General features: G+C 40.1%; 2 protein-coding genes and 1 pseudogene across 5 annotated transcripts in view; 1 reads left to right on the forward strand and 2 right to left on the reverse strand.

Annotated features, from left to right (window-relative positions):
• ANKRD46 (ankyrin repeat domain 46) overlaps nt 1-12,982 on the forward strand; it is a 52,372-nt gene that overhangs the window by 7,618 nt on the left and 31,772 nt on the right. For 2 of the 4 annotated variants that reach the window (XM_045560390.1, XM_045560392.1), the window contains exon 1: nt 4,768-4,864. The exons of 1 other annotated variant lie outside the window; for it this stretch is intronic. The gene's annotated coding sequence lies outside the window, so the exon portion shown is untranslated. Of the gene's footprint in view, nt 1-4,767; nt 4,865-5,226; nt 5,412-12,982 lie in introns of those variants that run through there. One more of the 4 variants, XM_045560393.1, reaches the window with a different exon arrangement.
• On the reverse strand, nt 8,512-9,853 carry LOC123644320 (heterogeneous nuclear ribonucleoprotein A1-like). Its single transcript, XM_045560389.1, has one exon. The coding sequence runs from the start codon at nt 9,727-9,729 to the stop codon at nt 8,794-8,796; it is 936 nt and encodes a 311-aa protein (XP_045416345.1). The 5' UTR covers nt 9,730-9,853; the 3' UTR covers nt 8,512-8,793.
• On the reverse strand, nt 10,592-11,358 carry LOC123644321 (annotated as a pseudogene).

Below are 12,982 nucleotides of genomic sequence, written 5' to 3' on the forward strand. Positions count from 1 at the left end.
CTAATTTAAAATATTTGGGGTCCTTGTGAGTGTTATAATGCTGCTGAGCATTGAATTTCTTTAGTGTTGATATTGCAGTATCACAAAGCAAGCAAATCATCTTATCTTTAGTAGAAACAATATTGCAATTCCTAATCCTCATTAAAAAATCTATTTTCTTCCTTTAGCATTCTCCTGATCTTTGACATGATGAGCTGTTAAGCAGACAGAATTTAAAAATACTGTTGAGATGTACAACTATTCACAAATTCCACTTCAGACAGAAACACAGTGCACCATTGTCAAAAGCTGATGACAGACTGGCATACTTGACCCCCATAAACTCTTGCCAACCAGCCTTCTGTGGTAGTGGTGCTAATCAGGTGGGGGGAGTTAGAACTAAATCATGAGCATAGCAGCCATCAGTTTAGCCCTTACGGCTTCTTAATGTTCTAATTGTGCATGTTCATGACTTTTTACCTGATCCCCCAGTACTCTCTTCCAAACCTTCACTTCTGGACTCCTGCCACCATTGTGTAAGTGGAATTCCTAGAGTAAACCTGTTGTCCTATAACACTCACGGTAGTCTGCTTCCCTGACCGAGCCTAGCATTTCACTGGTCACCTTTATAGGCTTTGCGCAGCATTTGCTTAAACCTTTGCAAAAGATATCGCCTTACTAATGTTGAGCTGCTTAACATTTGAGAGGGAACGTTAATCAGGGCTAGGCACTATGTACATTCCTGTCACATACATTATTTCACCCAATGTATGTGTGAAAATCTGTGTGGTTCTGGCATGTGTAGGTAAATGCAAAGAAAAACAACAAATGGGTGTTGCAGCAAGGAGCTAAACTCTTTTTCTTTCCAGGGGTCCAACTTTTATCTGAGTGACTCCAGAAATTCAAGGACATCTAAGATGTTTACTTTGCAGTTAACAAAAGGAGAGAGATCGCTTTCTGAAAGATTTGCTTGGATATTTTCTAATTGTGCCAGTGACTGAAGGAAACGATTTTTTTTTTTTTTTTAAGATGGAGTCTTGCTCTGTCACCCGGGCTAGAGAGCCTAGCTCACAGCAACCTCAAACTCCTGAGCTCATGCTATTCTCCTGCCTCAGCCTCCTGAGTAGCTGGGATTACAGGTGCATACCACCACGTCCAGCTAATTTTTCTATTTTTAGTGGAGACCGTGTCTTGCTCTTGCTCAGGCTGGTCTCGAACTCCTGATCCCAAGTGATCCTCCTGCCTTGGCCTCCCAGAGTGCTAGGATTACAGGCATGAGCCACCTTTCCCAGCCAAGGAAACGATTTTCTTAGCTTCAAATTTTTCCTCAAATGGTTTTGCAAATATGTCTGGCACACATACACACTTCATTTGTTTCTGGTGGTTTAAATGTTTAAAACTACTGGGGAGCTGAAATGAATCTAACTCTGGTATAGATAAATATGTGCTACTTGTCTCATATCCGTGGTTCACTCATTGAGTTGTTAGGCCTGGGAATCCGCAGTGTAGTCTAAAACACCTGTTTCATGCTAGTCTGGCCTGCGAGCTGGGAGACCTGTGGAAGCCACGCTTTTCAGGAGTGTGTCTCCCTCTCGCGGTCATTCATTAGTACTACAAAAAACCAAAACGCACTCTGAACAGAGTAGAGCTCAAAACCAAGAAATTCCTCTTACTTTGTAGATATGGTATGCTTTTTAAACACCTCCGTATTCTGACCACATCTCTTTTCCACAAAGAGTAGTTACACTGGGGTGATTGCTCTATCACTTTGAGTCTCCTCGGATAAGCATTCAATTATAATGTTTTTGAAAGTCTTTCTGCATTTTTTAAGACTGGATAGGAACACATAAACAATATAGCCAAAACCTTTCTTTTCCCTAAAAGAAGAAAACCTCCTAAGAGAAAACCCTACCCAAAGCAAATGATTCATTTCATTCATTCATTCATTCATTCACTCTCTGTCATATCTAATACAGTGGTTCTCAATTCAACCGGGGCTGCACATTAGAAATTCCTGAGCAGCTTTTAAAAATACTGATGCCTAGGCCCTACTTCCAAGCAATTCTGACTTGGTCTTGGCTAGGGTCTGGTTACAGTGTTTTTTTAAGTTTCTGCAGTGATTGCAATGAGCTGCTAGGGTTGAGAACTACAAAGCTAATATTCCTATGTGCCAGGAATCAATGCTAAGGAATCAATGGTAGAGGTACAACTCAGCCACACTGACCTGTCCTCACCATTCATAGGCCACACATGCTTTCCCCTCTGTCAAGAACACTTCCTTTGTTCATTGCATAAGTAACTCTTCATGCTTTGAGTCTCAGGTTAAATATCACTTATTCAAAAACATTGTTGCCCTTCTATCTAAATTAGGTCCCATATTGTTTGCCCTCACAGTATCTTTCCTCTTTCCCTTGTAACACTTATTTCAGTTATAATTACAGGTATCCCCTCTATCCCAATCCCATTGGAACTCTCACAATCAGAACTCAGGACCGAATAGATTTTGGTAATGAGGAAGAAGCAGCAGATTTACCTAATAGAATGAAGTTTAAGCTTCAGCACCCTGTGGTACGCTGGCTAACAATTCCTCAAAGATGTCCATCTATTAATCCCCGGAACCTATGAATATGTTACCTTGCATGGTGAAAGGGACTTTGCAAATGTGATTAAGTTGAAGATTTTGAGATGGGGAGATCATCCTGGATTATCCAAATGTGCCCAGTGTAAGCACAAGGGTCCTTATAAGGAGGAAGGAGAGTAACAGTTAGAGAAAATGCAAGGATGGAAATGGAGGTCAGAGGAGAGAAAAAATGCTACACTTCTGGCTTTGAGGATGGAGGAAGGGGCCACGAGCCAAGGAATGTAGGCAGCCTCTAGAAGCTGGAACAGGCACGGAAACAGATTCTCCAGAGAGCCTCCAGAAGGAATGTGGCCCTGCCTATACTTTGATTTTAGCTCAGTGAAACTAATTTCAACCTTGTGAATTCCTGAACTGTAAGATAATTAGTGTTGTTTTAAGTCATTAAATTTATGGTAATTTGTTACAGTGATAATAGGAAACTAATATACACCCCACCCCTATACAGGCCCCTTCCAAGGCCCTGGGAGGCAGTCTGGAAATATGTCCACATGGTCTTGTTTTTGCAAAGTTTGCAAAATGAAAATACTTTAACTACAAATGGGTATAATGTATATAATTCGGTTAAAAGGCCTGACTTGACCACTATGAAATCTATCCATATAACAAAATTGTACATGTACCCCATAAATTAAATTTGTACAAATGAAAAGGAAAAAAGAATAAAGTAACTACAATTGATTAAGACTGCTTTCTCTTTCCACTCAGACTCCTCCTGATTGACTAACATTGCAGGGCCTACAGGCATTTTTGGGATCTGGCTAAGCAGAAATGCATTGGGAGATACTTTGGTATGTGTTTAGTGGGATATATTCGTGTGGTTCATGCAGCATTAAGTTATTGCTGGAGTGTAGGAATGGCTTCCATGAATACTCCTAATATCCGTTGTGTCAAAGTCCCCAGGTGTGGTGACATTAAGGAGTCATAGAACTACATGTGCAGCATGTAATTAATTCCCTTAATCTCACCACAAAAAAGAAAAAAAAAAGCTATCTTAAACTAGGCTCAGTGGCACTGCCCTGTAGTTCCAGCTACTTGGAAGGCTGAGGCAGGAGGACACTTGAAGCAAGCTGTGTTCACAGTCCCTACATTTTTTCAGACTGAACAAAAGCAGTAATTCATGAAGAAGAAGAGAAAAATTGGAAGAGAAGTAATGAATAGGCTCTCAGATGATTTGATAAGCCAATTAATGAAGAGGAGTGAATCATTATGAATACATCAGGAAAAGGTTTCAGTTCCTTGCTGATTTGACACAATTTACAGGCTGCAATGGAAATATTATTATATAAACTTAATACACAACCACAAGAAGGACATCAATTCAAAGAGCAATATTTGTTAGTCACTGCACAAGAAAATGTGAAATGCCCAGAGAGCTTATAATTCTAATATGAAAGAAATTTGATAGAGAGTTCCTCAAATTTGGCAATAATCTTAAATATTTACATAACACTACCAAGAACAAACTGTCAGACTGAGTAGAGATGGGCAGGAGACATCTAGAGGGGGGCTTGGCTGGGAGAGTGGTGCTGGAATTCAGAGGAGGGACCCTCACTGTGCAGGGGAAGTCGTCTTGGCTGTAGAACTGGAGTTGGTAAACTAAAAAAAAAAAAGGTTTTGTATGAAGGAATGTTTCCAGTAAATGAACTTCCCACCACATTTTTAGTTCTGGCTGTACACATGTTGCAAGAAGTCAAGGAATCCTACACAGTGGAATGTAAAGATTCAACCCGTTTTCGAAAAATTATAAATGCAGGGTCATATTACTAATGGAATTAGAGCAGTCAGCCATTAGTTGCTGGTACCAATACGTCAGCTTGGGTTCTATAGAGATCTACCTAGCAGCCAGCAACGATTAATATTAATTCATACCTATAGCACCATAAAACTGTCTTTGCCTTTGAAGCCTCTTTGTAGCTGAGGGGGTGGGATGTGTATTTAGAAAAAAGGACGTGAAACGTGCAAAATGCTCCCGAACTCGGATCGGATAAAGGCTGTCTTTTCTCCGAAAGCCGCGGCTTGGGCGCTTTCCCGGGTCGAAAGCGGCTCCTCCGGAGTCTCTGACTCGGAGCGGGCCGAGCTGCCGTGCGGACAGCCCGCCTGCAGGGGGCGCGCCGGCTGCCGCGGCGCCAGGCCGCTCTGGCCGAGCGAGGGCTTCCATTGCCCGTGTGGCTGGCCTCTCCCCCTCCGCCCGCCGTCGTCCCCGGGAGGTGCTGCCACTGTCGCCGCTGCACGTCTGAGTCGCAGGTAGCTGGGCCGGGGCCCGCGGGCAGCACCTGGGCGGGAGCCATTGACACCTCCCCTGCCGGCTCTAAGAGCGGAGGCCCCTGGGCGGGGGCGAGGGCGCCGGGGCTCCGCGTTCCGCGGCGGCCGGAGGGAGCCGGGCGGAGGAAGCGGCCGCGGGTCCGAGGTGGCTTCCCCGCGGGCTGTGCTGTTCGTGAGGGCCGGAGAAAGGCCTGCGGGGCTCCTCGTTTGCTTTCGCAGGGTAAAACTGTGGTTGTCAGCCGGAGGTGCAGCCTGGATTAGCGGGCCGCGGCCGGGGTGCGCTTGCTCGCGGTTAATCCGGAGGTCAGCGCGGAAGCCCCGCCGCACGTCTGGGTGTCAGGCCTGGGTGAAAAAGGTGCTTTCGCGGCATTAGCGTGGAAAGTACGTGGCAGACGATAAGCAGCCCGCACGCAGTCTAGGCGTCAGTAGAAGCTGTTGAGATGTGAGTGAGCTGTCCAGAGTGACACACGGCCCCGGGTGGTGCCTGTGTTAAAAACCAGGATTTGCACATCATCCACTTAGGGCTCAGGTAATCACAAACTCCCACTCTTGATTGACACGTGATGCTAAGAAGCAGGTCGTTTTCTCTCCAGATTTTCCAACACTGCTCTGCTTCGAGAAAAAAGACATTGTATTCCTTAAAACGTTTCACGGTGTTCAGAACTGGCTACAGAATATAGTGAGGTAAAAATATACCACTGGATAGTAACACTTCTCACTCTTTAAAAAGTAACAGTGGTACCTAGGAGCTTCTTAGTTTAAAGAGCTGTAATATTAGTGATGTGGGGATTGTTTTTATATTATAATAATAGCTATCTATCTACTGTGCTTATTATATATCAGACATTTGCCGAGTGCTTCTAACACCTAATACCTTTATTTAATCCTTGTAGCAATCCTATCAGGCACCATTCCAACATGCAGATAAGGAAACTGAGGCACAGAGAGTCTAAATTAACTTGTTCAAGGTTAGAAGCTAGCAAAGGGTAAGTGGGATTTGAACCTCATCTCACTTACTCCAGTTTTCGTTCTGCTGTTATCTGTCCAAACATGGTAGTGTTCTATAAGATGTTTGTTTATTAATTTGATTTCTCTGAGCCTTAATTTTCATGGCTATAAGCAAGGGTCCTGTATTAACTCCTTTTTAGTTTAAAAGGCATTTAATGAGATAAATGTTTGCTCATTAAGGATTATAGTGATAATAAAGATAAGCCTGGACTGGAGTCCTACTCCAGTACAATTTGATTTGGCATAGACGTGGATTGGTTTGGTTGTTAACAAGCTTCATTACTTTTCTTCGTTATTTGTATTTTCATACCATTTTTAGTGAATTTAATTTGCCTTTGCAATATTATGTTAGCAGTACTGGAGAGAAATCAAAGATTTTTGATGACAGTAGTTTATTTGATATTTTACAAGATGTAGGAAAGGCATTGGAGAGAGGCTGTTAGGTGATGAGGAATGAAGAGGTTTGGGGCATGTTATGTAGAGCAAATTCTGTTACTTACTATAGGAAATAAAGGATTCTTACAGTTCCAGTCTTTGTCAGAAGGGAAATTGTATTTCCCAATGTAGAATTATAGTGTCCCAAAGCGCTAAGCCTTATCAGGATTTAATAATTTGCATTTTCAGCTTTCATATAGTAAGTATGTATTGAGTGCCTTCCATGGCTAAGCTCTGTTCTAAGCCCTGGGGATGTAAGAGTGAACAAATAAAGTCCTTGTCCTCAGGGAGCTAACATTCCACTGGAGGAAGATAATTTTTAAAAATTAAAATATCTCCAGTCAGATGATAACAGTTACTAAGAAGAAAAATAAAGTAGCAAAGGGGGATAGGAAGCACCAGAGAAGGAGCAGATGCAGTTTAAAAATAAGAACAGTCATGCAGCTGTCTGGGAACAGTACACCAGGCACGTACAAAAGCCCAGAACTTGCCAGCCTTGTTGGAGGACCAGTACTGAGACTAGTGGGTTTGAGGGGAGGGAGGGAAGATGGGCTGAGGTCAGAGAGCTAGTGAGTCCTGGCAAAGACTTTGGCTTTTACTCTGAGTGAGAAGGGGGATAGGTGGAGGGTTTTGAGCAGAGGAGTGAGGGGATCTGTCTTAAGGTTTTTAAAGGGTCTCTGGCTGCTGTGTTTGGAATGGACTGAAAGGCAAGGATGGAAGCATGGAAACCAGTAAGGAGATAGTGCAGTAATCCAAGTGAGAGAGGATGTGGCTTAAACAAGGCAGTAGTAATAGAGGTAGTAAGAAGCTGCCATATTGTTGATATTGCTGCTGATGGATTGGACGTGGAGTGTGGGAATAAGAGTGAAGCATGACCCCATGGCTTTGGCCTGGGAGGAGATAGGTGGAGCAGGAATCTGGAGTTTAGTTTTAATCAGGTTTGAGGTGCCTATTCAAGTTGGGCTATAGAGACTGGAGTTCAAGGAAAATGTCCAGCTGGAAGTAGACAATTGGGAGTCACTAGCAGAAGGGTGTTATTTAAAGCTAGGAGGCTATGCAACCTAGTCCAAGGAAATGAGGATTGAGCCCTGAGGCTTTTGGAGAGATTAAGAACTACAAAGGAGACTGAGGAGGAGAAGCTTTTGAAGGCAGGAGGTAAAGAGGTAAGTATGGAGTGCTGAAAACCATGTAAAGAAAGTGTTTTAAGGAGAAAGTTGCCAACTATATCACCTCCTGCTAATATAACAAGTCAAGTAAAATGAAGGCCAGGAGATGACCATAGGAAGGTCTTTGGTAATGTTGCAAGAGTACTTTCAGGAGAGTAGTAATGGAGAAAACCTGATTTGTGTGGTTTCAAGAGAGAGTAGGAGGAGAGGAATTGGAGACTGCAAGAATGAACAGCTCTTTGAAAGAGGTTAGCTGTAAATTTTTCATATGCCAGTTATTTGAAAGCACTGTAGTCATTTTCACAGGAAATAATTTTTATTTCTAACTTCAGCTACTTAGCAACTAGATGTGGATTGTTTTATCAATGACTGGTAAAAACAAGATAACTATACAACTACTACTAATACTAATATATAATTAACTTTCAAAACCAATATGCAATGAAGCTTGTCTTTTTTTTACATAATACATTTCAGGTCAATAAAAATGCTTGGGTGGACTATGTTCTTTTGTCACTTATCTTTTGTTCTTACCTTAGGTTAAAAAATTAACTTAGAGGTGCTACAAACTGTATTTAAAAGCAAAACACACATAGATATTGAGAACCAGGATTTATTTTGAAATATGCTCTCTTAGTAGTATTAAGAATTGACAATGCTGGTATATGTCATTTCTGCTATAAAAATTAATAAGTAACAAAATAAAACTGTACTTTTCTATTATTACCTAAAAAATATTAAGACTGATACTTCATTGAAAGTAAATAATAGTATGGGTTAAGTAAGGCAGCATGGTTTAAAAAGGTAGTAAATGTATAAAAAGAGTGCAGTTTTTACCTAAAGACATGAATTTAGGTTCTTGTTTCTGACCTGAGCAAGTTAATGCCCAAACCCAAATACAAAATAATCAAGGTGTACAGTAAATACCAAATTTATACCATTTTGACTGTAGATAATGTGTGCCTTTTTCATAGCAAATACAGCTGTCTGCTGCATTGTAAAGATTTTCTTTTTAAAGACACATTTATTCAGCATCATGATCAGACTATTACATTTGGCAATCAACAGCATGGGTGTAAAAAAAAAAAATCTACATTAAAACCCTTTGTTGGAATGCTTTACACTTTCCACAGAACAGAAACTAAAATAAGCTGTTATACAATTAGTCACAAATACAGTCCTCGAGTTTTCTGCCCATACACGTGAGTATTGTCTAAAGCATGTCTTCTTTGTAGCAGCTAGGCCCTGCCGCCACCGTGCTTGGCTGAGTTCACAAATCTGTTGTCACCTGTAGCTTCCCTGTCACTTCTCTGGCTCTCCTCTCCTGCTAAGCTTTGTTTCCTGGGAATAATTAAACCTTCTGCCACTGCCGTAGCTACTGCTGCTACTGGAACCACCATAGCCACCTTGGTTTGGTGGTTTGGCAAAGTATTGGCCTCCACCACCATAGGGGCCAGAGCTTCTGCCTCCAAAATTTCCTACCTTCATGGGTCCAAAATTTGAAGACTGATTGTTGTAATTGCCAAAATCATTGTAGCTTCTACCACCTCCAAAACTGCTTCCATCATTACCAAATCCATTGTACCCATCCCCATTGCCACCATATCCACCACCACGGCTGCCACCAAAGCCATCTCGACCACTGAAGTTTCCTCCATGGCCAAAGTTGTCATTCCCACCCAAACCACCTCCATGACCACCACCAAAGTTCCCAGAACCACTTCCACCTCTTTGGCTGGATAAAGCACTAGCCATCTCTTGCTTCGACAGGGCTTTCCTTACTTCACAGTTGTGGCCATTCACAGTATGGTATTTCTGAATGACAGTCTTATTCACAAAATCATGGTCATCAAAGGTTACAAAAGCAAAGCCCCTCTTCTTGCCACTGCCTCTGTCGGTCGTGATTTCAGTCATTTCAATTTTCCCATACCGTTCAAAATAGTCTCTTAGGTGATGTTCTTCAGTATCTTCTTTAATGCCACCAACAAAGATCTTTTTCACAGTTAAGTGGGCACTTGATCTTTGAGAATCTTCCCTGGAGACAGCTCTCTTTGGTTCCACAACTATTCCATCCACCTTGTGTGGCCGTGCATTCATTGCTGCATCCACCTCCTCCACAGTGGCATACGTGACAAACCCAAAGCCCTTGGAGCACTCAGTGTTTGGAGATCTCATCACCACACAGTCGGTGAGCGTTCCCCATTGCTCAAAATGGCTCCTCAGACTCTCATCAGTCATTTCAAAGCTCAACCCTCAGATGAATAGCTTCCTCAGCTGTTCGGGTCCTTTAGGAGACTGACTTAAACATGACGGCAGTGGGAAGAGAGACTTTAACGATGCTTCCTCGGCAGCGTCCACGGGCAGAAAGCTGCTTTGTAAAGATTTTTGATGATTAAATAAAACATTTCGAAGTTTAGGATTATATCTGATTTTTAAAATCTATTAATTTTATCAGAAAGATAAAAGATCTTTCAATCTGTGGATTGAAATCTTTTTTTGTTTGTTTTTTGTTTTTTAGCTTAAGTTTGTGCCTTTTGTCTTGTTCTTGTTTTTTTCTCTGGGAATTTTTCATGGGTTGGATCTACTCTCTAGTTGTCATAGCTGTTATCTCACACATCCTTTGAAACTTTTTTCTTTTGCATATATTAATAGCTTCTTAAGTTAGGTCCTTCCATCACTGATTTCCTTACGGCTTACAATTTGGATTTTTTCTGTTGTATTTTTATAATATTTAACTTAATAGTCTTTTTAAGTCCCAATGTGCTTCCTTTTTTTTTTTTAATTTTCAAAACATTTTATTTCATACAAATTTTATGTGGTACAAAAGTATTACATGCTTGAGCCTATCTCCCAAATTGAAGGTTCTTTCAGTTCTTCAGGCCAACCTTCCTTGAGAGGCAAATAAATAAGAAACATGTCATATTATGTAGAGCATATATAGAAAAATTTCTTTTATAAGAACAAAAATATTTGGATATTTTATATTTAATACAGTTTAGCAATCCAGTTTATTTTGACAAAGCAAGTTCATTGTTAGGAGGTACCGATTACACGTATAAAAGAACTCAACAGACAGCAGATAAGGAAAAAAATACCTGATTTAATGTTTTCTTGTTATTTTTTGAAGGAGATAGTCCATCTGTAAATTCAAGTTTGGTTGGCCCTTTTTAGTCTTTTTACTCAAAATTTTGAATACTTCCATTTTCTTTTTTGTAGTGCTTTTGAGCTTCTCTCTCGTTTTCTTCTCTCAAATTCTTGTTTCTTAGCAACACACTTGGCTTGTACTTGTTCATGTTCTTTTTGTACTTTTGGATTTGATGTTTTCTTTTTATTTTTCTTTGGAATATTAAAGGACTTTACTGTCTTGCTACTTGGTTTTTCTGGCTGAGGCTGGTCAAAGCTACACTAATCTTCAGACAGAGCCTGGTCAGTGCTACACTGTTCTTCAGGCAAAGGCTGGTCAACTTTCCTTAGCTGCTTCCTGAGTCGTTCCTCTTCAGCTAAACAGAGATGTTTCAGATGATCTGGGTATCGATCTTTGAATTGGGATTCCTGTGATGTGTGAGCCTTCTTTTTCCTCCATAGCAATTTCTTGTAATTTTGCTAAATCTTCAGTTTTCTTCAAAATGCAAAGCCTTGTCCCTCGCAAACGCTCCCCACGAAGGCTTGCGAATAGTTTTAGGCTGCCACATCCTCTGTTTCACATTCTTATTCCTGAATCTGACCAAAGAACCCCCTTCGTCTCACATCTCCAAACCCCCCTTCCACCGCCACTGTGCCAGCCTCACTGGTGCCATTTCCACAGACCTCTAATGTGCTTCTTAATACTATTGTTTCCTCATGCTGAGTTCTTAATTTTTTTATATTCCTGAGAGCACCATATTTTCTGGATTTTTTTCAGTTTCTCATGGTAAATAATTTTTAGCGGTGTGCTTTTCTCCATGTAGAACTAATGCACCTTTTTCCTTATGGTGCATAATTGTTTAATTGACTCCATGTTGACTTTCAAAACTGTCACTATAATATTGAATTTGTCATACCAGTACCGTTCTACTAAAGAAATTTGCTAGATTTCTTTTAAGGAAAATAGAGAATTGGATTTTGTGTGGACATTCCAAAAGCACACAATTGTGGTGTTTGTAAAAGATTTACCTATTTAAAATCATTTTCAGTATTATTAGAACTTAAGTTTATGGTTATGTAATATCTTTGTGATAAGTTACCTTTTTTCCCAAACTGGTAAACAGACCCATGAATTATTAACTTAAATTTTGTATCTAAAATAAAATCTATTACAAAGGAATAGCTATTTTCCAAATTAAATAGATGTTTATTCTTTTTTAGTGCTGTTCAGGTTTTTTGAAGCTTATCTTTGTTCACTAGGATTGTTAGCACTTCCTCCAAGTCAGTGTTTAGAAGCCTTAAATAATTTAACTTCTGATTTGCCAGTACATTGTTAGAGAATCAAAACAATTCCAAGACCAAAGCATGTTCAATAAGCAGGAAATATACACCCATTTGGCTAAAAAACGGATAGTTTTCTTGTCTCTAGCTGTCATGTGGCCCGAAACACACATATGTCAAAGAAATCATATGCAGATACTTGCATGCATTCAATAAACTATCCAATAAGTGCTTCTAATAAATTTCTGAGTACAATCAGTTAAAAGATTTGTGCACATTATTATTTAGGGATAGTACCAAGTCAGTCAGATAAAAATGTAAGAACAAATGGTTTATTTAGTTGCCTTTTCCACATTGGGTCTTCATGAAATAAGATACTCTGCTGTATTTTACTTTTAAAAGTAAACATATTAAAACCAGCCAAATAACTTATATTTTCTCTTATTACATTGTGATGTCTTTTTTTCCTTTGGCCTAAGTTTAGTTTTTTAGAAAGTGTCCTGAGTGTAACATTGTTGGAACAATTTACCTAGGCATTTTTTACTTTGGTGGCAATGTTAGTCCTAGTATCAGTCAGCTTTTTCCAGCAGCCAAATGACACTGCTTTAATTTAAATCTGCCTCTCTGTCCTCTCCCCATCTTGTGGCTGTGTTGGGTGTTACGCTGATTTTTTTTCTTAAAGCAAAAACTGTGGATTGCTTATAAAAGGGTTTTTCCACAATAAGCTTATTTTTATTCCACTTATTTATTCAGAATATCCTTTCAACTTGTTCTTTAGTTTACCTCCTTAGTCAGTTTCTACAATTTACCCAGCTCTGTCAATTTTCAGTCTCCTCTGCTAAACGTGAGATTTCTTAGGCCTTAAATCAACTCTTTCTCAAAGAGAGTTAGATATCATTGCATCCCACCCTTCCTGTGAAACGTGTAACACAAGCAATATTTTTTCCCCTTTTAGAAAGCAATGACAGAAACATACTACAGTAGGCATCAAATAGTAATGATCACTTCAGATTCTATGTCTTTTAGATATTTTGTTCTAAGTAACAGAAAACCTAATTTAAACTGTTACAAAAAGAGACTTTATTGA

The sequence above is a fragment of the Lemur catta genome, chromosome 9 (assembly GCF_020740605.2).
Source record: "Lemur catta isolate mLemCat1 chromosome 9, mLemCat1.pri, whole genome shotgun sequence".
Classification (NCBI taxonomy): Eukaryota; Metazoa; Chordata; class Mammalia; order Primates; family Lemuridae; genus Lemur; species Lemur catta.